Below are 24,672 nucleotides of genomic sequence, written 5' to 3' on the forward strand. Positions count from 1 at the left end.
CTCCAAACGCTGGGGTGGGGGTTTTAACATATCCAAGCATGGGGGAAACCCCCTTATTCTCAGCTCCACGCTCTCCAAGCATCGGGGCAGCACCCAGGCTCTGCCATCTTCAGGGCACACCCGCAACCTCTTCAGAACAATGGGGTGGTCACCAGGCTCCCCTCAATTCCCAAGGAATGTGCCTCACTCTCTCTGAGGCCTGAGGCCTTAAAACTTCATGAACAACAAAGCGGATGGCCTTCTCTCTGCTTCTGGGCCAAACTCATCCTCTCCATATGCATGGGAAGACCTGCTCTCCTGGCCCAAGATTTCCTGGTTCCAAACTTTAGTTTCCATGGTTCTGCCTTTGAAGTCATTTTTCCTTCAATTTGCCCCTTTTCTGTCCTCTTTAGTTCATACTGGCAGTGGTTCCGTTCATACAGATCTTGCAAAAAAAATTTATTGACGTGGCATGCTGCTTACAGGGGATATACTACTTTTTAACGCCATAGAATAGATTATTTCTTAGTCTTACTCCTCATATTACTTGACTTTAAAATGGAAAGAGAAATCAACCTCATGGAATTGTTAGGAGGATTAGATTAGTATCACCATGTACTTAGAAAAATACTTGGCACGTTGGAAGCGACCAATAATGTTAACCATTATTATTTTCATTGATGCTAACCATTTTGGATTAAAACCAAAAAAATCATCATGGCCTATGGAATAGCAACACCTAAGGCAATTCCCCCTTAAAGCCATTACATAGACTGACTCTCACTAGTCTTCAATATTCTTCACTCAACATTTCTACATCCTGCTGGTTTACACATACTTCGTTATACCACGTTCCATATCTTTGTTTAATATCATTGAGGATGGCTTCCATGGACGAACCAAACTCAATGATGTTGTGAAACTTTCTGTAGTTATAAGTGAAGCCAGCAGTATGCATAGCCACCAAGTGACCTTTTGAATCAAACACTGGGGAGCCAGAGGCCCCAAAGAAAAACGTGGTATCATAGGTGATCACACTAGGGTTAAGAACTATTTCCTGGAAACTTCTTTGTGTGTACATATGGAGATACGGCGTAAAACCATGGCCGATCTCTGCTTCTGCAGCCTGAAGAAACTGCTGGTATTTATCTTCTCGCTGGCCCTGAGCGATAACAGTACAAGCATCAGTAGACTTTGCCTCTCCATCTGGATGGCCAATAATGTATATCAACCCACTAAGTGGTATAGGAGTGATGCTGTAATAGAGTCCCAAAGGCACTGGTTGCTCCTTTTCTTTCAGTTTCAGAACAGCATAATCAAGAGCGGTATCAGCTATCTCAAACCAAGGTTCAATGAAAAAGCAGTTTTCTTCTTTTCCTGCAGACTCTTCATAAACAAATGTCACTTTTGCACACTGACTGATTATGTCTGCCCACTTACTTGGCTCTATTCCTTCACCCACAATATGACTTATTACATGCCGACAAGTAAAGATGAATAACCCTCTAAAAACGAAGCAGGTGGCAGAACCCACTGCACCGTTGTTGTCCCAGGATATGTACCCAACTGAGTCACTCAGATGAGAAAGAAGCTTGTGCACTATAACCCGAGTAGAGTTTTTTGTCAGTTTTCCAAAGTCCGTTTTATGCAACTCAAACATTGACTTGTGCATTTCCTTCTGGAAGTATTCTTTGATTTTTTCCGTTTCTATTTTCAAACTGGGGTACTGGTCTACAATATATGTGTTCATCAGTTGCTTTTCTCTTTCTCCTGATTCTGAATTCTGAGGGGGTGCGGCCACGGAGCTACCTTTTTTCTCAACCTGTACCTCAAAGAGCTTTCCCTCCAAGTCATCAACCGGCAGTGTGCTTTCTAAGGTGGTGTCCAAGTTTTTAATAAGTTTCCAATCAGTAGTCTCCAGAAAAGGAAGAAATCTGCCATCCTTGCACAGTGCATCCTTGATAGTTTCTCCTTTGAAAGCATAGACACAGAGTTTGGACCCTGGTCGGTGAAATGTCAGATATTTAACAATTCTTTTTCCCCTCTTCCCAATTGCATTAATATAAAATTTGACATAGTCAGTAGATGTCACATCATGCTGGCGAAATACCTGGTTATATTCTTTTTGCTCACTTTTACGTTGGACAAATGTAATTTCCAGGTGGGATTTCTCAGGAAGACAACTCAGCGGCATTCCGAGGTTTATGTACCCTTGAATTCCTTCCACCTCTTGCACCAGCATTTCTTTGCCTTGTTGATTTTGAATCTCTTTTTTGACAACTGTAAGAGTGTTGAGCGCCCCGTATAAACTATCCCTCTCATTATGTGCTAGCTCATGTTTCATGTTTTTGCCTTTCCTTTTTAACTGTAAGGAAATATAAATTATCTTTTTGGGGGGTATAGTCTCCTCTTTTTTATTTTTCTTGGGTAAAGGAGATCCTTGAGCCCCAGTGTTAGTTATATTTCTTGCACGTTTTCTAGATCTTGACTTCATTTTGGGAGTATCAGAATTATTCTCTCCTCCTCCAGGGATCTAAAAATTCAAAACATTGAATACTTTAAAACTCTGACTGAAATTCTAGTCTTTTGCTTCCCTTTTAGTATCCAATTCACAAAATTCCTATGGGAAACTCATTACCAATCTCAAAAGGTCAGTGAATGGAATCTGAGCAGAATTTAACTTGAAATCTAAAATACAAACAGAGCTTCCTGTCACATCAGTCAGAAAACATGTATATACTACTACACTGGTTCATTTTTATGAGAAATATGGGGAAAGAAACACAACTCCTTTTCCAAGTTCATCAAAAACAGAGATGTTTAAATGTCTATCAGCTCTCTTATAACGCTATTTCAGGTATTGTTTACTACTGTCAGCTATGTAATAGTTACTTTGGCTATAGTGATGGATCACACCAAAAATTTTGGTCTTAAAATACTGAATTCAGTGTTCTCAGAGCTTGCCCATGCATTAAAAAAAAATACTGAATTCAGTAAGAATAATATCACAGTTTGTTATTAGGCATTAAATGTTTAATAAAACAATCATTAGCTAACTAAATCATGTATTCATCATAATATATTTATTTCTAATAATAAATTCCTCAATACAGCCATCATCATTCTGCAAAGAACTCACATTCTTTCCTCAATTACATCAGTCAATCATGAAATCTTATGAAATGGGGAGGAACAAATGGGGTGCCTCTATGTTTTTGGTGGAGAAAATGAGGCACAGAAAGTTTTTCTTGTGAGTGCCTTTTCTAAGTCACTTAGCAACCAATAAATGAAGCATCAGAACTCCAATACCTAGTCCAATATTTTCCCCAGTAATCTACATATTCTTTTTTGTAAATTCTGTATCCAACATCCTCATTTTTATAAGGCATTGCCTTAAACATCAGGGTGCAGGAGGACAGAGGAATTAAATAAAAAGGATTAATCAAACAGCAGAAACTCAATGAAAATGAAGAGCACCTGATTCCTATTTCTAAAAGATTCATTTTACAAAAATGATATTTATTATGGTGTGAATGTCAACAGATTTGGGTTCATATGGCAGCAATGGCACTTACTGAGAAGAGACATAACAATGCCAAGATGGCCAGAAAGAGAAAATGGAGTTTCACGTGTGATGATGCTTTTAGCACAATAATGGGCATATATTAAGTTAATATTTTCTTTTCTTCTTTGTAACAGTACTAATATTTTGGATCCAACAAACAAGAGGAACACAAGTAATATCAACTTACTCTGGGCATATATACAAACTCTCAAAAAGTATCTGCTCAGCTTATTGCTGCCAGGGACATCCTTGTCATACCCCATAGGAGTGGCAAAATGTACTTCCAACCATGCAAAGGATTCTTGGACAGATCTAGAACCTTTCCAAAGGGGATGTGAGAGTACTACATGCTTAGTAGTTCACTCTGCCGTGGAGTAAAACAGAGAGAAACAGAACCAGTCCTGCCTTGGATTATCTAGATACTTAGATGTTCTAGTTTTCTAGGACAAGAACAAAAGAAAATGAGTTAAAGGCTTTTAGGTTGCATTTTCAAATGCTTATTATTTCTCAGCCTTCTTTGTGATAAATCCAAGGAAGGTTTTAGACTCAGGAAAGGACGTGATGAGGGAGTCCAGTTAGTAGAATGAGCCCTGACTTAATGTCCATACATGTAAGTCCAAGCTTTCATTCCACTCCTGCTTTAAGCAACAACTTATCTACCCTCTCTCCTCCTCATTAATGAATTTGGGAGGGTAAACTCTGCCCTGCCGACTTGAAAAGTCTGCAGTAGGAGTTAATATATCAAAAATTGTCTTATAAACTGTGAAGCACTATATAAATATAGGTTATTATTATGATTGAATAGATCTATCACATTTGGAATGACGCATTTTCCATACTATGAATCAATGTTTCACACTATGAAATTAATTTTATTGATTAATACTTACCTATAGAGTAATAACTGTATTTACATTGTGTTTCTTATTTTCTTCAGGAAGTGTTACAATAGTTTGGCTAAAAGCTGGTTTGACATGGCCAAGATTTGAATTACAACTCCACTCAACCACTCCCTCCAAAATAAATAATAAAATTCATGAGAAAGTTTTTGACATTTAATATTCCCAACATACAACAAAGTGATTTCTTGGCAAGAAGAGCTAGGAAACCCAGTGGCAAGGATGGGTAAGTCTGTTAATAGCATATTTCATAAGTAGCATTTATAAGCATACCTGAGGGAAATAGTGATAAATTTTCAAGTTCTTCTTTTCATCCAATAAGATCTTTTGCGACCTGCGATTCTTAGAGCTCATGATGGCTTGAGGATGACTACAGTTCAGCTGAAACACCAGTTTCAAAAAAATTAGAGTCAAAGCAGTATCTTTATGGTTACAATTAATAATATAGACAGTAAGATTAGCCAGAGTCCCATGTCACACCTGTCCTTTCCAGCTCTAGTCTTGCTCTAACCTCACTGTACCCAGTGAGGCTATTTTAGCAGGTGGGTATTTATCTACCAACTATAATCACCCCAACAAAAAATTTCTCTTTACTGAGCACTGCATGTCTATACTAAACACCTTACAAATACTTACCCCTAGTTGCCAATCCCCACAGCTACCATACAAGTAGATTTATCTGCATTTTGCAGATGGGGAAAACAAAACTCAGATGGTGCCTGGTGACCTGCCCAAGGCCAGAGCTATGTGGCAAAGATGAGATTGCAATGCGGGTATAAATACTCTACATCTGAAATCTGTTCTATGACTAATACTTTCAGTGTGCTTGGAACTGTATTGCTTTTTTGTATGTATTTCATTTCTCACAATAAAAAAAATACATGTAAGAAAAGTCAGGTTTTCAAAGCTGGTACATGTCACAAAATAAAGTGCACTTTCCTCTTCTCCGTTAAAAAAAATGAAATGATGCAAACACCTCAATGATTTTCTCTGTTAAAAAAAAGAAACGCTGCAAAAACAATACCATCTCACACGGTGCAGCAAAGTGAAATGCAGAAATTCCAAAGCACTCCTTCCATGTTAAAATTTAAATTAATTAACACTAAATTTAATTTAAAAGCCCTACGTGAGGATTTGCAGTTTTAGAATTCAGGTGTGTTCTGGTTATTCTAATGTTAAAATTTTGTCTCCATTTAAAGGGGCGCTGGCACAGGAATGGTAAAATTACAGGAAACTGGGTGGGAAAAGAACTTGAAGACAAAAGAAACTCAGATTGAGAGTTTGCCTGGGAAGATAGGCAGGGACCTTAGTTGCTTCTTCAGCTTTTTTATTGAAAGAGGTATTTTTCTTAGTATTTTTTTCTCTGATGTTTCCCCAGAACAGAATGTACAATGTAAATACAAGTGAATAGCTTCAACAGTAATAAATACCACTAGAAAGAAAGCCGCTGGATAGCAGCCAAGGTTGTCTTCAGTATCTCAACAACATCTAATGCAATGCCTGACAAATAGCATTAAAAATATGTTCAGTGATGGAGAATGTATAAGGAACTATGCCCTATTCTATTTATTTTTCATATACAACCTCACAGAATTCTTATTATTAGTCCCATTTGACCTATCAGGAAGCTAAAAGCCCAGGGAAGTTACACTATTTACTCAAGGTCACAAAGCTCCACAGAGTACATTTTTAAACAACTTATTATGAACATTTGCAAACAGGAAAAAGTAGAAAATAATATGATGCCCCATAAACCCATCAACTAAAGTTACTAATTATTAATTTTTTTTACAAATTTAAATCTCTTTATTTTACTTGACCATTTCAATGTTCAGACACCATAACATTTACACTTTATTGCTTCTCATCTCTAAAAATTAAGACTTTTTCTTATATAACAACAATACTTATTCAAATGAAGAGCTAGTTCAGGTCCACAAGTTGCCTTTGAATTTTACATCTCTGAAGCCACTTCCTTATACCCTGCAAAAGCTTTGATTTTTTTCAAGAATATAGAGCACTTGAGTATAGAATGGTCACTTCTTGAGTTGCTTCCTCATGTTAAATTATGCTTGAATCCCTGTATTCCCGATCATGCTGAAGTTATCTAAAAGCTGTGCTTTTTCTCTTAACTATCTACTATGCAGCAGAAATCTCGGTTTTCTCATTTACTAGTGGGCTATTGACAAAACCCACTTGAGCCTCTTTGAGTTGTGGTAGTTTCCTGTTTGGAACGTAAGGCAATGATTCTAAATGAGGAAAATGAAAATGAAAGTGCTATCAACGTTAGCCTCTATAAGACAATCTGGGTTCCAAGCATCAGGTCTTTACTTATTAACTACACGACATAGGCATATTAATTAACTACTCTCTGCTTCCTTTTCTTCGCCCCTAGGACAGGTGTAGCACAACCTCTGTCATAGTGCAGATCAAATAATATAAAGCATGTGAAGTCTTTGTAAAAATGCATGGCACATAATGAGTAACCCAATAAATAATTATTGACAATTACTATTAATAATTCATTACTGTTTTTAATATCACCCGCATCAATACACTTACCACAAGGATACTTCTTAAACAGCAGAGAATCTGGAAGAACAAACAAAAATGGCTATGCATAATTCAACAGGCAGATCATGTTCTAGAGCCTTGAAGGCAGGAGCTTACTGCCCCACAAATGACAGAGATTGAGGCCTCTGAGATGATGACTGCATCTTTTAAAATTCAAGGCAGGGCCCAGGTGCTTTAGGGGTGTCTATGAGCCATGGAACATAAAGGGGCAAAAAGAAAACAAAGATTTTGCAGTCCACTGGTATGAACTTGTGCGATCACAGTGGAAAGGGGCAAGAAGATAAGAGAACACTCCAATATCCCAGCCCCAAATCCAATTTCCAGGACACTGACCAAACCGTTTGTTACACTAAAATGTGACATGCCTTCTGCTATCCCACCCTAGCTCCTCTTGTACGGTTGGAGAAGTCAAACTTCTGTTGGCCTAAGGGACTTACCCGATGTCCTACAGCAAAGGGAGAGCACAGCCTGTCATGCGTCCCATCTCCAGCTCACCAGAACGACCCCTCGCCTTCAGACTGGGGACGGGCAGGGGGCACTGGCTAACCCTTAGCCTCCTCCAAGGTCCCCTCCTCCTTCTCTCTTCCCCCCAAATCCACAAAAGGCACAAGAAGCAGCCCCTGAAATAAAACCCGTCCCCTCGCGCCCCCCAGGTGGGCGGTGCCAGCTTGACGCTCCCCACGGGAGGCGCACCCCGCGCGGCGAACGCAGGAGCGCCCAACCCCTCGACCTCCGGTTTTCCTCACCCAGCTGCGCCCTTTGCCACCCGCGAACACCCCCGACTCCAAAAGAAACGGCCCCCGGAGTTATGCCCAGAGACGAGCGGCGTGGGGAGGAGCCGGGCCAGACCCGATCGCCCGCCTTCGGGGGAAATGCAATTTGGTTAGTTTGCTTTCGCTTTCACATCCTGCAGCCGTCTTCAGGTTTGGAATTCCTACCCGCCCAACCCCCACAGCCTCTTTACTTCTTTGGACAGCTGGGAAAGCGGAGTGCAGGGCTGTTCGTGGGCTCACATAGTTCCACAGGAGTCCTCGCCTTGCCCTGTGCTTCCCGTAAGAGCCTGGAAATTAAAGACCCCGTAGTAGATTTACAAGAATGCTGGAGAGGAGTTGAAGCGTTGCTGGGGCTTTAGAGAGAGATGCCAGCCCGGCATACCAGTTCCCAAACACTTAGGAAGGAACACACAGGAAAGTTAACCTCCGACTGCCTTCGTTTTCCTATCAGATTTCGAGAGGACTGTGGCGAGCTTTAAGAGAGATAATATATATAAAGCTCTTACACGGTGCCTGGCACATATTAAACACACCATCAATTTGGGCAATGATGCTAAATAAAGAGAAAGAAAATTTGGGCAGCATTGAAAAGAGGGATAAAGAAGAAGTAGACGCATTAGAGGAACTTCACAGAATCCACATGATCTGCTGACTCCAATATTCAGTATAGCTCTGGCCTTCCTGTTCCTCAAATATTGCAAGCTCCTTCCCGCCTTAAGGCTGTGTTCTAGCTTTTCCTTCTGCCTGGAATGCAGTTTCTCCAGAGCTGCGCCTGGTGGCTCCTTCTCTTCATTCTGGTCTCAGCTCAAATGTCACCTCCTCAGAGAAGCCTTCCCTGAATGCCTCATCAGCTTTCCAAGCAGGGCCATAAGCATTACCTTGTATTATTTACTTAATAATGCTTACGCCCACCTGAAATCATTTCTTTTGTTCTTGACCATTTGTTTTTTCTTCTCCCAGATAGAATGTGAGCCCCACTGGAAGAAACCTGCTCCTGCAATGTAAAAATGTAGGGGACCTATGCCTGGAACCATGCTTAACATACACTTGGCTGTCAGTAAATATTTCTTGATCATCTGAATGAAGAGAGAGAGCAGACTGTTATTAAAGAAGGATGAACTTGCTGGGGGCAATTAACAAAGCAAAGTCAGGAAGTCTGTGCAGGGATGGGACCAGCCTCATAGTTCCATAATCTGGTTCTGAACTCTGCAGCTCAGTTACCCTGCAACAATCAAGTAGTGAAGAACCACGTAAGACTAAGTTGACATTAGCAACTAAACAAATTCATGTTTTCTTGGAGGCTAGGGAAGAATGACTAGGTTTAGTCCATCTTTAGTTTCTGATTTAAGAGGGTATTTATTACATGAGTTTAGGTAGAAGTTTCAATGGACCAATCTGAATGTTAATATGCTCGGTTCTAATAATCCTGTCTATACCTTAGAAATGTTTGCCCATAAGAGTTTGACACCTCCTTGAGATCTTCACTTGGGGTTTGATCAAGACACAAGGATACCTGTCAGTCAATACCACGCTATGATCTCGTTATGAATGGAGGAATCCTACAAGGATTTCAAGGAACAGACCATAAGAAGGCATATAATCTGACAACTTCATCTGCATGGCAGATCCCTCCATTTCAGGTAAGCAGAAGTGGTATCACAGAGAGAAGAATGCTCCTTGTGGCCATGGAGAATGTCTGAAGAGTATTAGAGATGCTCACTACCTAAATAGTTTGCTGATGCCCCAGGAGAAGATACGTAATAGTAGTAGGGTTTATGATTGATAGCAACAGGATTTTGCAAGGTGTTGTTTTCTACCTACTTTAGGTTGCTTCTCCATGCTTCCTGATGCCTGGTGTTCATACACAAGTATAAGCCCCTCTCTTGTCTAGGGGTAGACCTATGCCAATAGAATTAGGCAAAGCTTAGGGGATGCCACTTCTGTGATTATGCTGTATTGTTAGTATCTCGAGCCCCTCTTGCTGGCTTGATGAAGTAAGCAGCCCATAAGGTAACGTCGAGGTGTCAATAAACCACAGTGTCCTCTAGGAAGTCTGGGCAGCCTCTGGGCAACAGCCAGCAAAGATGCAGAGGGTTAGACCCCAGCATCTCAACAAAAGGAGTTCTGCCAACAACCTGAATGAGCATGGAAGCTCATTTTTCCCTAGACAAAAATGCAATCTTCCCAACACCTCCACTGCAGCCTTGTGAGACCTTAAGCACGGGAACCAGCTAATCTATCCTGACCCACATAAACTGAGATAATAAATGTATGTTCTTTTAAGCTGCTAAATTTGTGGTAATCTGTTATGCAACAATGTATAACTAACATAGTCCTTTATTATTTAACAAGACGTCTTCTAAGATTAGGGATAAAAGAGGAAATTGTGCTCTTGACTCCTCCTCAAAGCATCTTCGTTGACTACTTACTTAATTTCTTTCCTTTAGTTGATTAGCTAATTCTGGACAATCTTTTTCAATGTCCTTTATATTTTACAGTATCTACAAGTCTCTTTGTCAAGAATCTATCTCTTTCAGGGTTACTGACTGGAATGGGAATGTTTAATTGTTTATCTGTGAAGTCTTCAATTTATTCTGAGTTTTGTCTTAGTTTTTATTCTAAAGCTCTTTCAAACTGTTCAGCAAAGCACTGGAGGTCTGGCAATGGGACACTGTTCTAGTTTTTTATTGGGTGTTATATTCTTTATTTCTGGCCTAAGGCTGTTTAGGAAAAGTGAGAAGAGAAACGGGAACCAAACCTGCTTCAGTATCTACTCAAGGACAGTCAGAGAAAAACTGTAGTGTTCTAGTAAAAGGGCAGCTTTTCAATTTGATCAGATAACCCAAAGGATTCCTAAAAGAAAAAGTCTATCTATTTCTCTCAACCTTGAGGTCGGAGAGTCCCTGAATAGAAGGCAGAAGGTGCCACAGAGGAACTCACTGGTTCCTAGTCCAGGGACTTGAGTTGTAGCAGCAGAAGTCAAGCCTTGAGGAAAGAGCTTCTTGTCTCCTTCTTGTAGGGGCTGTCAAGATCGTCAAATGCCGGCTCCACAAGATTTCGCCAGAACAACCTGTTGAGAAGACAGCGCGAAGTTTATTGCCCAACACAAGGTAAGGGAGAAAAATAACTTGACAGAATTTTATTAACATCTCAGAGGGAAAGATCAAAGTTGTGCTATTTATTGAGATTTGACGCTTGATTGAAATTGGGTCTTTCAATGGGAAGGCCTGGTTAGCATTGGGTCAACATCATGATTTAATGGTTTAGGACTGGTAGACATAGCAAAGTGAGGAACTTGAGACAAGAGCTAAAGAAGTCAAGATTGAAACTGTCCTTTGACGCTTTCTCTTGACGAGTGGATGGATTGGGGTCTTTCGAGAAGTTCCAAGAATAAGCAATAAAAGCTTGTGCAACTTTCATGTCCCTGGGCAAAAGTGTCCTGGAATATTAAGGTTATGTTGATGAAACTTGTGGATTTTAAGTCATGTTAATGTAGTTAAGAAGTTATGTGAGAGTAGATGGCTTCAATTTTCACTGTGGTGATCATGCCTGAGCGTAGAACACACGTTTATCACATATGAAGAGTATTTTATCCTGGAAACAAACTCAGGAAAACACATTTGCGATGGACCATGTTTTGTTTGTCAGCAACAGAATTCAGACACAGAGAGGCTGATCTTCTTAGGGGACATTTTCAGGAAGTGAACATTGTGTCTTAGTGACGTTGGATTTTGAAAATTAGAACACCACCTCCCTTGGGCAAAGCAAAAGAAAATTCTTACACATTCTTTCACTTTGGCTCTGCTTTTTCACAAAATTGTATAGAAATGGCACATCTTGAGGACAGTATTTCCACTGACTCCCTACCCTAACAAGATACATATAGAACAACTGATTAGTTTACCATTCTTCCTTCTACCAGCTGTATTACAGTGAGGTTTCGAAAGCTTCATGTTATATTTCCTGTTTGAGATTGCGAGAGATTCTGCATGGTTAAAACCGATTCTTCCACTCTTCTAGGAACTGATAAAGGCAAGCTTATTCCTGCAGCTGACAGATACCCAGAACTTATATCTAACCATCCACTTCCAACAACAGATGTGGTTCTGACCCATACACTATTTCCCAATTGCCACTCTACTCCTGCCTTTAAATTTGGTGCTTGCTTCTATTCTCTTTGTCTTTATTTAACTATCACAAATCCTACAGAAAATTTAGGTGGGACTTGTTCTGTAAGCAAACATTCATTTTTAAATTATTGTAACAGTTTCATAGCTGTATAATTATGCCAAAACTCATCAAATTGTACACTGTATACATCTGCAGTATATTGTATTTTGATTAGACCCCAAAAACCTACAACATAAAACAGAGCAAAACAAATGGGACTTAGAGTTTTATATTTTACTCTGTGTAAATTATACTCTGATGGAAAAAAAATATATGTAGTGTAGCTACTATTAGGTCCCCATTTTACAGAGAAACAACAGGTTTAAACAACCTGCCCACAGTTCCAGGGAGAGCTGGGATTCGAATCCAGGCAACTAAGCTATATGATAAGCTCTGTTTCTCACACTATGAGTACCTTCAAGTAGCATCCTTTTATATTTGTAAAAATTGTAATGTATATTATGACAAATTCCTTACACATGAGTATAAATTCCTAGCGATGTAATATTTTCTTGAGGAGTATGCACCTTAAAATTTTCCATAGCTGTATGCCCTCCTATGCGGCTTTTGTGTCCTATAAACCCACTCCCACCAGCAATATCTAGTAGTCCAAAGGCCCCATTTCACTCTCAGTTCTCTATGAAAACGATCTGATAGAGATTTCCAGGGACACACCCAGCCCCCTTTTCAGTAACAATGAATCAAAGTGTGCGTTTTTGCGCCGCCCCCCCCCCCCCACCGCCACCAGCCTGAGGCTTCTCTGCAGATACCCCTGCCATCAAGTTCCCCCCAAATTCAGGCCAGCCCCAGGACCAAAAGGCTGACTCACCTAAGAAGAGGGCCCGTCCCAAACGTTGCCACCGCTCGTTCGTACTTGCGACTTCGGAGGAAACGTTCCCTCACTCTAGAAGGGAAATTCCGCGCTCTGGAGAAAAGACTGTAAACTGTCACCGTCTGGCACCAATGGACCAAGAGATACTGTAGTTCCTTCTCTCTATTGGGTAGCAACCCGCCCTCTGGGGAAGCTGATTGGAGCAGACGAAGAGCCGAGAGAGCGCGTGTGGACCAACCCTGCTCGCGGGTGGAGGGAAAGGCGGGACCCGGGGACCTTGGCTCACGACGCGGCTGCCCACTACGCAGTCAATGACGCAGTTTAACTTTCCTCTGCTCCCTTCTTCCCGCGTATCCGCGAAGGCACCAGCTTGGGCTCCGCAACGCCTCCTGCGCTCCAGCACCAGCGCGCAGGAGGCGCCGCGACTCTGCTGAGTGGGGTTTGTGGAATTCAAGAGCCTCTTCCCGGCGGCACCTGGAGCAGATGCGACGAAGTGCCTCTGGACGATGGGAATCAGGAAGACGCGGCGAATGCAGAGAGAGGGAACTCTCTTGTGATAAATCTATTCTCCAGACTTGTGCATCGATACGTGAAGTTTACAATCCTGATGAAGAAGACGATATCACTCCGGGAATATGCATCTTAGAGGTGATGGTCAGACAGCTCGATTGGAAAAGACTTGCAAAGCAGCCTGCTGTTGAGGATCTGCATTGAGAGCAGGTGTGCAAGTATTCCATGCCTGCGTTTGAGAGGGGGAGTATCTAATGGATGTAGAGTACAACGGTGACAGCTTTAATGCAATTAAGAACGGAACATATGATGTGTATAAACTGGACATTTTTGTAATTACAATACAACTTTGTATTGTTGGGAAGTTGTAATTACAAAGAAAATGTGGAAAGTGGCGGGAATTGGCCTGAAGACACACATATTACACCCGGAACTGCTAAAATTACCTCTTCCTCTTCTCGGTTCTCAGGGGTTTGGGTAGCAAATAATTGTTAAAAAGAATAACGAATTTTATGAAAGTTTTATCACTCACTGCCATTCTTTGACTCTTTTAGATGTTTCTGCACCCTTGAAAGTAGTTCCTGTGATAATAACCAAAGAATCAGAATTTGGCTGATTCTTGTTTCATTATGGATTCTAGAGCAGTAAAAATTTCAATGGCAAGCAAACAGTGGTAGAGAATACTGTCGTTGGAAATAACCAACAATCTGAGGAAATTGCTTTGGAGAGCTATCTTGGTCAACCCAAAAGAATATCCTGCCATTTGAGCTGACTTGTTAGCATTTGATAGGCTTTTGAGATTTTGTCTGAAAATCAAGAAAAGGCCTTTAGAGAACTATGAACAAAAGTGAAGTTGCCCCGTTTGGAACAAAACCCCGCCACTAACAAATGTTAAAATAAATTTAGATTGAAATGCTGGTGATCGGTGAGGGGGAGGGGTGGGGGTATGGTATGTATGATTTTTTTTCTGTTTCCTTTTTATTTCTTTTTCTGAATAGATGCAAATGTTCCAAGAAATGATCATGATGATGAATATGCAACTATGTGATGATATTGTGAATTACTGATTATATATGTAGAAAGGAATGATCAAAAGTTAGAACGTTTGTGTTCGTGTTTTTTTTTTTTTTTTAGTATTTTTAAAAAAATTTTTAAAAAAACCTGCCACTGCATGTACCAATTCTATGGAGTAAGAAACCCTGACACAAGAGAATAACAACAAAAGTGGTTCCACTGAGAATATTTGTGCACATGTGCATTTTCCATGCCTACATTTCCTTCCACCCTCCCTCCTTATCTTTCTCCTTTCCACTCTCACAACTCTCCTTTATCTTTCTTTTTCTGTGTGTTTAAGATGTCATTATAGAAACAATTTAATGATTTAAAAACCAATAGTCTAATGACACACTCTAAAACATGGATATTAAGAATGCAAGAGACCAGTAAATTCGATTTCTAATCTGCAAAATGAAGATTTACTGGGAAGCTTATTCAAATGATTTTAATAGGTTGAGATATTTGTGCATAAATTATAATAAATTACTATTATGGAGGATATAAATATGTCACTCTAATTCGTTAACATCTGTGCAATTAATCTTATTATGCAGCAAGATATCTATCACAGTCATTCTAAATCTTTATATATAATCTCGTTTATTTTTAAAACAATTTTGTTTTGTTATTACAGTTCCCCACTTGTTTTATACCCCATTTGTCTTTTATCCCCACTTGTTTTATACCCATGGGGAAAAGGTATAAAACAATATAATCTTAAAACCTTATATGTTGTTGCAATAACATACATTTTGATTTAATTTAATAGGACAGTAAGTTTTTTTTTTTTTTTTTTTTTTTTTTTTTAAAGGAAAGACAGAGAGAAGGAAGGAAGGATAGAAGGAAGGAAGGAAGGAAGAAAGGGAAACATTTTTAAACATTTTCTTGTTTTATTGTATTCTGTTTCTCCGTTTTTGTTACATGGGCTGGGGCCGGGAATCGAACCGAGGTCCTCCGGCATAGCAGGCAAGCACTTTGCCCGCTGAGCCACCGCGGCCCACCCTGGACAGTAAGTTTTTGGATGAAAGATTACTGTTACATTTTTTCTTATCAGCCTTACTACTCTGACATTTTCTTGATTTATATTACCAAAGTTACTTACTTTAAAAAAAGTGTATGAGATTGACATTATTTTTTCCAGAACAAATTTTGGCTACTGTTTTTCCTTGAAATTTCAGACCAAATGAAGTCTTAATTTCAATGTTACAAATATGCCTAGTAATACCTAAAACAAATAAATATCAAATTCTCAAGACAATAAACCAAACAAGCTTTGAAAAGTTATTTTGACAATTAAACTTATTCATGAAATCTAACATTTTTGTCTCCTAAAGACCAACATTCATATAAGTACTATGAAATTCCTATTCTAAAAAATTAAATTGGGTTCTTGACAAAGATTTATCAAATAGACTATTTATGCTTAGACTAGGTCTACAGAGAAGTCTTTTCCAACTTAAGCCCCCAGAGGATTTTGTTCCTCCATTTTTAATCCCCATGTAGGAGTAGCTTTTTGGGGGGTTGGGGGATGCTAGGTTTGGGGATGGATTTCTTCCTTGATGGGAAGAAATTAACTTTTATATGCAAGTTCAAATATAAAGGTAACCAGTCAAATGTAAACATTACAATATGAAATGAATTTTATTCCATTTTAGTTCTTGCTTCTTGCTTTTATGTAGTTGCATAGTTAAAAGCAGAACAGACTTAGCACAGTATCATTCTTGATATAGTTCCTGTGTTTCCCACTGTGCTACAGAAATGCATCATTATTGCACATGAATTATTAGCATACTCAAAACTTACACCTCATTTGACTTCTTGGAAAATACGTTAAAAATATCATCGCTTTTCATAGGTTCATATGACACCATAGTCCAAAAATAGTCATTTCAATCTACCATTCACATATTCTATGATTAATTTCCTTATGGGAAGCAGATATCAACAATAATATACATGGGTATATGTTTTACTTTCCTAGGCTGCTCAAGCAAGTATCATGAAATAGGTTGGCTTAAAACAATGGGAAGTTATTATTTTACAGTTTCAAAGCTAAACAAATTCCAAGTCAAGGCATCATCAAGGTGCTGCTTTTTTTCCGTAGACTGGCATTCTGGGGCTGGTTGCCAGCAGACTTTGGTTGCTCTGTCACATGACAAGGCACGCGGCAGTATCTGCTGGTCTCACCCTTCTCTTCTGGCTTTCTACCCTCTGTCTGAATTTCATACTCTCATAAAAAAACTCTTGCAATAGGATTAAGACCCATGTGGATTGTGGTGGGTCACACCTTAACTGAAGTAGCCTCATCAGAAGGTCCTACTTACAATGGGTTCATACCCACAGAAATGGATTAACTTTAAGAGCATGTTTTTAGTAACGCTGTAGTATGCTTCCACTGAATGTAACAAAGGCATTATGCCAAAACATAATGTCAGCAAGCAGGGGACAGAGGAGAGGGGTATGGATTCTATGCAGAAGAAAAGGAAATGTCTTCAGAGAGATTATGTTGGGGAAGGCACGTGTACTTACTTCGGTTGGATTGTATGATGTACGAATAAAATTGTTAGAAAATGAACAGAGAGAAACAAGTGTTAGAGAAAATGTGGAGAAAGAGATACTCCTATTCACTACTGGTAGGGAAGTGGAGAGGTGCAGTCCCTCCTGAGGGTAGTGTGATAGCTCCACAGGAGGCTAGGGGTGGGGTTGCCATATGATTTTGCAACCCTGTTGCTAGATGTATCCTCAAGGAAGTGAGAGTGGAGGTACGAATGGACACTTGCACACAAGAGTTTATGGTGGCACCATTTGCAATGGATGAAGGTGGCCTAAGGGTATAGTGACCCACGAATGGAAGGGGGAACTCTGTTTATATGCAACCGATTATGAGTGACTGAAAGAATGAAGCTGTGAGTCTTAAAACTAGGTGAATCAACCTTAAGGACAGTATGCTGAATAAACTGGCAGACACAAAAAACAACCGTTATCATGCCTCACTCATATGGATTAACTAAAATATACAGACTCAGAGAACTGAAATCAAGAGAGCATGGGTTATCAGGTTGGGGCCTATTGTAAAAATTCCTAGATTGTAAGCTCTTATGGCAGTCACATATATTCAGGAGTTGTAACTGATATTTCTAAAACTGATATACTGAGCTATTTGTGTACCTGAAACTTCAGGTAATTACGTGACACCTGAGATTCATATTTAGAGCACTGATGCTATGAAAGTCAGCAGTACCCCATTTCACAACTATTAAAAAAAGCCAAAAAAGTGACCAGACTTCATCTAGAGATATGAATGAAACTGATATGAATAGGACTAAGGTTAATCAGAATACTGCATAAAGAATGATATGGCTCATATTTTCAAACTTCAACCTCTGTGCAAGATCAAAGGGGGAGATGTTTATTTAATGCAAAATTTACATTATCTGCTTCAACTTGTATTACTTGAACACCATAATTACATGGAATCTTAAATATGGCGTGAGATCTTATTGGCTTGTCCAATTTAGTGTGATGCCCCAATATAGCCCATAGTAATTTGGGTAGAGAATAAAAAGTATTTGCAATGTCCCCTTGGGATACTGAGGAGAAGGGAAGAAATATTAAACTTCCTCATCTGGGGAATTCCTGATATTCTTGCAAGTAGTGGGGACAATCATTTCAATAGGCTGAGCCCTCAATCTTGGATTTTACCCCTGTGCAGGTTTGAAGCTATTGTGTACCCCAGAAAAGCTATGTCCTTTAATCTTCACTGAATATTGCTAGGTGGGATCTTTTTGATTGTTTCCATTGAGGTGTGACCCACCCAACTGTGGGTGGTAATTTTTTGTTAGATGGTTTCCATGGAGATGTGTCTCCACCCATTCAAGGTGGGTTGCTTACTAGAGCCCTTTAAGAGGGAACCATTGTGGAAAAAGCTTGAGAGCCAACAGAACTAACAGAATGAAAAGAACCCCAGGGAAGCCATTGCAGAAGCCAGGAGAGAAAGCTAGCAGACATCGCCATGTGCCCTTCCAGTTGAGAAAAAAAACTTGAACATTATCGGCCTTCTTGAACCAAGGTATTTTTCCCTAGATGTCTTAATTTGGACATTTTTATAGGCTTGCCTTAATTTGGACATTTTCACCGCCTTAGAACTGGAAAGTTACAACTTAATAAATTCTTGTTTTTTAAAAGTCATTCCGTTTCTGGTATATTGTATTCCAGAGCTTCAGCAAACTAAAACAGCCCCTATGAAGTTTATTCCTGCAAAGGATAGGCTAAGCCTAGTGATAATTATGCCTAGACGTCACTCCCAGAGGACTCCTTTTCTGCTCAGATGTGGCCTCTCTCTCTCAAAGCCACTTAGCAGGTAAATTCACTGCCTTCCTCCCCCTACGTGGGACATGACTCCCAGGCTTGTAAATCTCCCTGGAAACATGAGACCTGACTCTCAGGGATGAGTCAGGACCCGGCATCATGGGATGAGAAAGATTTCTTGACTAAAAGGGGGAAGAGAGAAATGAGACAAAATAATTTCTCAGTGGTTGAGATTTGAAACAGAGCTGGGAGGTTATGCTGGAGGTTATTCTTATGCATTATATAGATATCCCTTTTTAGTTTATGTATGTTGGAGTAGCTAGAGGGAAGTATCTGAAACTGGTGAACTGTGTTCCAGTAGCCTTGATTCTTGAAGAAGACTATATAACTATTTAGCTTTTACAGTGTGACTGTGTGATCATGAAAATCTTGTGCCTGAGGCTCCTTTATCCAGGGTATGGACAGATGAGTTTTAAAAAAAGGATAAAAATAAATAAATAATAGGAGGAATTAAAGGGTAAAAATTGGGTAGATTGAAATACTGTGGGTCAATGAGAGGCAGGTGTATGGGGGGGAAATGGGATAGATGAGTTTGTTTTTTGTTGGGAGTGATGTAAATGTTCTAAAAATTATCATGATGATGAATACACATCTATGTGATGATATTGTGAGCCACTGATTGTATAATATAGTTGGAATTACATGTGTGGCTATTTCTCAATAAAAATATTTGGGGGGGGCGATGGTGATGCAGTGGCATAGTTCTTATCTGTCATGCTGGAGACCCCGGTTCAATTCCCGGTGCCTGCCCATGCAAAAAAAGAAAAAAAAGAGCCACCTTGAGTGGGTGGAGAAAAGAAAACAAAAGGGCATGTTTTTCTGGGCTATATACAACTTCAAACTACTACACTACAATTATTCTATGGGGCTAGTCTGTTTGGAGTATGTTTACTGTGTCTTTCAAATACGAAGTCCTGTTTAGAAAAATCTTAATTAGATACTACACTTATAAGAAATTGTCTAAAAATTCACATTTTTACTGTCTTTTTTTACGAGGCCTTCTTATAGAAAAAGATAATACATGAGAATGCTTTTTTCCCATTTTTAATACAGAATTTATTTAAAAATCCATGACTGTTCTATAATTTAAAAAACAACAACTAAGTAACTGTTTTAGCTTGCTAATGCTGCAGGAATGCAATAGACCAGAAATGGGTTGGCTTTTATAAAAAGGACTTCTAAGTTACAAGTTTAAAGCTCTAAGGACAGAAAAATGACCAAACTAAGGCATCCAGAAAAAGATACCTTGATTCAAGAAGGGTAGAATGCATCCAGAATACCTCTGTTCTGGCTCAGAGCTGCTGGTCCTTTGGCTTCTGGTTTCAAATAGCTTTCCCAGGGGTGTTTTCTTTCTGCATCTCCAAACGTCTCTGTCTGTTTCAGTCTGAGCTTTTACCACAGTGGTTCCCTCTTAAATGATTCCAGTAATCAGATTAATACCCATCTTGAATGGGCAGAGTCACATCTCCATGGGGACAACCTACTCAAAAGGTCCTGCCCACGCACAAATGAAATCAGAAGGAAAGATAGATGATAAAGACTGAGATGGTATAATCTAGGAATGCCTAGAGTGTATAACGATAGTGACTAAATGTACAAATTTTTAAATGTTTTTCATGAGGAAGAACGCAGGAATGTCAATAATGCAGGGTGTTGAAAATAGATGGTAATTAATATTTTAAACTTTTAACTTATGTGTGAGACTAAAGCAAAAAATGTTATTTGGTACAAAATTTATATTTCGACTAGTGCATTTCCTAATATAACTTATGTGGATAGCTTAATTGAACTCCATAAGTACATGGAACCTTGAATAGGGCACGAGATTTTGTAGGTTTGTCCAGAGTGATGATGCCTCGATAAATCCCAGAGTGACTTGAACAGTGAATTGAAAAGTATTTGCAAAGTCCCCTTGGTGAGAAACGGGAAATTTCAACTTCCCCAAGTGGAGAATTCTTGATATTCTCACAAGCAGTGGGGATGACCAAAGCAATACGCCGAGGCCCCAATCTTGGGGTATGTTCATATGAACTTAACCCTGCAAAGGATAGGCTAAGCCTACTTAAAATTAGGCCCAAGAGTCACCCCCAAGAGAACCTCTTTTGTTGCTCAGATGTGGCCAACATGACAGCAAACTTGTCTCTACATGGGACTTGACTCCCAGGGGTGTGGACCTTCCTGGCAACATGGGACAGAAATCCTAGAATGAGCTGGGACTCAGCACCAAGGGATTGAGAAAACCTTCTTGACCGAAAGGGGGACGATAGAAATGAGACAAAATAAAGTGTCAATGGCTGAAAGATTCCAAACAGAGTTGAGAGGTTATCCTGGAAGTTATTCTTACGCATTAAGTAGATATCACCTTGTTATCCAAGATGTAATGGAGAGGCTGGAGGGAACTGCCTGAAAATGTACAGCTGTGTTCCAGTAGCCATGTTTCTTGAAGATGATTGTATAATGATATAGTTTTTGCAATGTGACTGTGTGATTGTGAAAACCTTGTGTCTGATGCCTCTTTTATCTACCTTATGGACAAATGAGTAAAACATATGGATTAAAAATAAGTAAATAATAGGGGGAACAAATGTTAAAATAAATTTAGTAGATTGAAATGCTAGTGATCAATGAAAGGGAGCGGTAAGGGGTATGGTATGTATGAATTTTTTTCTGTTTTCTTTTTATTTCTTTTTTTGAATTGATGCAAGTGTTCTACAAAATTATCACGATGATGAATATACAGCTATGTGATGAAAAAAAGAACATTCATATTGTATGTTGATTGGTTTTATTAATAAAAATTTTTTTAAAAAAGGTCCCACCCACAATTAGGTGTGCCACATATCCATGGAAACAACTTAATCAATAACATCCCATGCAAACAATAGGTCTGCCTCCACAAGATTGGGTTAGGAAAAAGAGCATGGCTTTTCTGGGGTACATAACAGTTTCAAGCCATCACAGTAACCAAAAAGGTTTTGTTGCCCTAACTCATTCTTAGTTATTCATAGTAATGCCTGTGTGACTTGCTAAGGTATTACCTGTTAGATAAAGTAAGATTTGCGATAAAGGTAAAAATGCTATTGTTGTTGGTATATAAAATTCTCTTATGATTATACTTTTGCAGGATTTTTTAAAATGGGGCAAGAAGGGGATTTGTCAGTCAATGAAAAGCTTGGCTGCTTTCATTGGCCAGCTAACACATGGAAGGAATCTTGAGGATATTCAAAGAAATAACATTTTCTGAGAAATTGCTTTGAGTTCCTTTTCATGCTGGATATTGGGAACACAGAGGTGAATAAATGTAATATTCACATTCATGGATTCACTACAGTTTAGTGCCACAAGATTTTAGGCAGAGTGCTTTCCCAGGATATACCTCATATTCTATCAAATATTCTAATATGTATGCATACTTCACAAATACATTTTGCTGTTTAGAGATTTGTAAAGCTTTATTAATTCTGCTTTTGAAAAAAATTATTTTGACTTTCTGGAAATTTGGGAAATCCGATTTCTGCTTTCCCTATTTGTTTTTGAAAGTCCTTAGAGAACTGGAAGAACTAGACTTTGAGTGTGGGAGATAATTCTCAAATCTCCTTGCTTCCCTTTTCAGTGTGATTTTGCAGATCTACCCCACTGGATGGAGATTGGTCTTGGCCAGGCAGCTTGCTTGGACAGAGGAATTTAAGTGGTAGCAACATTGTGCTGAGCTCAGCTTTCAAAGTCACGACCTCTTTTTTTTGTTTGTTTCCTCCCTTATGCTTCTGCCATCACCACGAAAAACATGCCTCTTCTAGTACTCCTTCATAAGCCTATAGAGTTTTTTAAATGGAGATAATCTATTGTGACCATTTGTCTGATTGTGAACCCATGGAATAGGTTCTGCCAAAGTTTGATGGGCACTTGAGACCAAAAACTGAAACAGGCCACTCCATATGGCAAAATAATTTATTAGGGCACTTACAACTGGGAAGCTCGTCTTGGGTAGCTGCAGGATGTTCACAGTAGCACTCCACATTGCCTGGCAGATTATGGGAGTTAAATCAGGCAAGAGCAAAGAAGGCAGAGAGCCCAAGTTGGGATGTACAAGATCATAAATATGTCTCTTTGAAGTAACTGATATGTAGCAGGAGTGGTTCCAGTACAGGCAGTCAGAGTTCTTAGGAATATGTGCATACATTTTAAGATGCACTTACGGGGGCTGGAGGTTGTCTCATCTAGAAATCCGTGGCTTCTCTGGTTTATGGCCTCAAATTCCATCCCTCAAAAACCCCACTCTTACATTCTACACACCCTGCCACCACGAATACCTCTAAGCAGCAACTGAGGGGCACATCTTGAGGCAGAATCCATAACAAGAATATAAGGCACCTATACTAATACCTCTACCTGCTGATCAAGAGGAAAATTATTAAGCAGATTCCCAAACTTAGTTACATTAAAAGGCAGTACTGTCGAAGGCATTCCATCTCCAGTAGAAGTTGGCAACCGTCCACACATCTAACAGTCATTCTGGTGATGGGAAGCCACTTCAGTTGCCCATTTCAGGAATTCATTTCTTCCTGTTGTAAAAATTAGAAACATTAGCCTAAGGACAAAATACAGGTTGTTTTGGTTTGAAACTGTTGTATACCCCAGAAAGCCATGTTCTTTCGATCTTGATCCAGTTTTGTGGGGGCAGCCATGTTCTATAATCCTGATTCAATATTTTAGGGTGGAAACTTTGATTAGATTGTTTCCATGGAGGTATGACCAATTGTGGGAGTGACTTTTTGATTAGATGGAGATGTGACCCCACCCATTTAAAGTGGGTCTTGATTAGTTTACTAGAGTCCTTTAAAAGGGGAAACATTTTGGAGAAACCTTAGACACAGAAGTTTGGAAAGGCAGAAGTCTCTGGAGACACCAGGAGCTCAGAGCTGACATAGACACAGACATTTGGAAATGCCTGGAGTGCCAACAGAGAGAGCAGATGTCTAGAAACAGAAGTTTGAAGATGCAGAGCCCAGAAGATGTTGCCTTGTCCCTTCCCATGAGATGCTAAGCGAGCCAGAACTTAGAGTTTTGCCCAAGAGAAGCCTAGAGATGCTTAGAGAAGAAGCCACTGGAACTAGAAGCTAGAAGCAATGGAACTGAGAAAAAGGGCCAGCAGATGCCAGCATGTACCTTCCCATGTGATAGACACTGGCCTTTCTTTGGAGTTAAGGTATCTCTTTCTGGATGCCTTAGTTTAAACATTTTTTATGGCCTTAGAACTCCAAACTTGTAACTTAATAAATCCCCTTTATAAAAGCCAACCCTCTTCTAGTATATTGTATCCTAGCAGCATTAACAAATTAAAACAAAGATGTTTAGTAGGAACTAACACAGAGAGGTCATGACACATCTTCATAATATGCAAGTTACAGGCACATCTTCTGACAATACAGTTCCCAACATCGGTTTCTTCCTGGGGAGGTATATCAATCTTTATCCTGCAAGGTTCCATGGCATCAGATAGGACTTTTTTTTTTTTTTTTTTTTTTGCATAGGAATCAAATCCAGGTATCTGGTATGGCAGGCAAGAAATCTGCCTGCTGAGCCACCATGGTCCGCTCCAGATAGGGCATTTTATAAAGGAACCTGTGTGTTAAGCCATAATAGGAGTATGACTTCTGCCTAGCTTCTGTAGGGGAGGCCATCTGTAAACTGCAGCCTTGGGAACCTCCTATGTGTAAAATAGAAGGTAGAGGGTGGATAAAGGTGGTTCAGTGGCAGAACTTTCGCCTGCCATGCCAGAGACCCAGGTTCAAATACCAGAGCTTGCCCATGCCAAAAAAAAAATAGAGGGTATAGTTTTTCCTAATCCTTTTCCCTGTCCCCAGGGAATAAGAATATCTATCCACTTTGGTGGTATATTCCAGTGTAAGCCCCACCAAATTTGGTAGATGCCTCTGGGCATGGTCT

The 24,672-nt window shown here is 39.6% G+C and overlaps 2 protein-coding genes across 11 annotated transcripts in view; one reads left to right on the forward strand and one right to left on the reverse strand.

Moving 5' to 3' along the window:
* Window positions 1-204: 204 nt before the first annotated feature.
* On the reverse strand, window positions 205-12,938 carry FAM111A (FAM111 trypsin like peptidase A). 5 transcript variants are annotated; one of them, XM_077116165.1, is made up of 5 exons: window positions 12,790-12,938; window positions 10,731-10,860; window positions 7,006-7,035; window positions 4,717-4,824; window positions 205-2,512 (listed from the first exon to the last, which is right to left on the reverse strand). In XM_077116165.1, exons 4-5 carry the CDS (start codon window positions 4,795-4,797, stop codon window positions 770-772), a joined length of 1,824 nt encoding a protein of 607 aa, XP_076972280.1. In that variant the 5' UTR covers window positions 4,798-4,824; window positions 7,006-7,035; window positions 10,731-10,860; window positions 12,790-12,938; the 3' UTR covers window positions 205-769. The 5 variants fall into 5 exon arrangements, with proteins under 5 accessions (XP_076972280.1, XP_076972281.1, XP_076972284.1 ...); XM_077116166.1 differs by lacking the exon at window positions 7,006-7,035; XM_077116169.1 differs by lacking the exons at window positions 10,731-10,860; window positions 12,790-12,938 and adding an exon at window positions 7,764-10,724.
* Window positions 7,706-24,672, forward strand: part of LOC143646813 (uncharacterized) — an 87,926-nt gene continuing 70,959 nt past the window's right edge. For 3 of the 6 annotated variants that reach the window (XR_013157651.1, XR_013157650.1, XR_013157652.1), the window contains exons 1-2: window positions 7,706-9,430; window positions 10,810-10,900. Coding sequence is in view for 1 of the 6 variants with exons in the window: in XM_077116181.1 (XP_076972296.1) it covers window positions 9,335-9,430; window positions 10,810-10,900; window positions 12,760-12,944 (372 nt within the window). In the remaining 5 variants the exon portion in view is untranslated. The other 3 variants (XR_013157653.1, XR_013157649.1, XM_077116181.1) reach the window with 3 other exon arrangements.

The sequence above is a fragment of the Tamandua tetradactyla genome, chromosome 9, assembly GCF_023851605.1.
Source record: "Tamandua tetradactyla isolate mTamTet1 chromosome 9, mTamTet1.pri, whole genome shotgun sequence".
In the NCBI taxonomy this organism is placed as follows: domain Eukaryota; kingdom Metazoa; phylum Chordata; class Mammalia; order Pilosa; family Myrmecophagidae; genus Tamandua; species Tamandua tetradactyla.

Excerpts from the sequence above, each read along its gene's own strand:
- FAM111A (XM_077116166.1), bottom strand. The coding sequence starts at position 4,797 with ATGAGCTCTAAGAATCGCAGGTCGCAAAAGATCTTATTGGATGAAAAG. Across the intron at positions 2,513-4,716 it reads TTTATCACTATTTCCCTCAG|ATCCCTGGAGGAGGAGAGAA; the intron begins GTATGCTTATAA and ends TTGAATTTTTAG.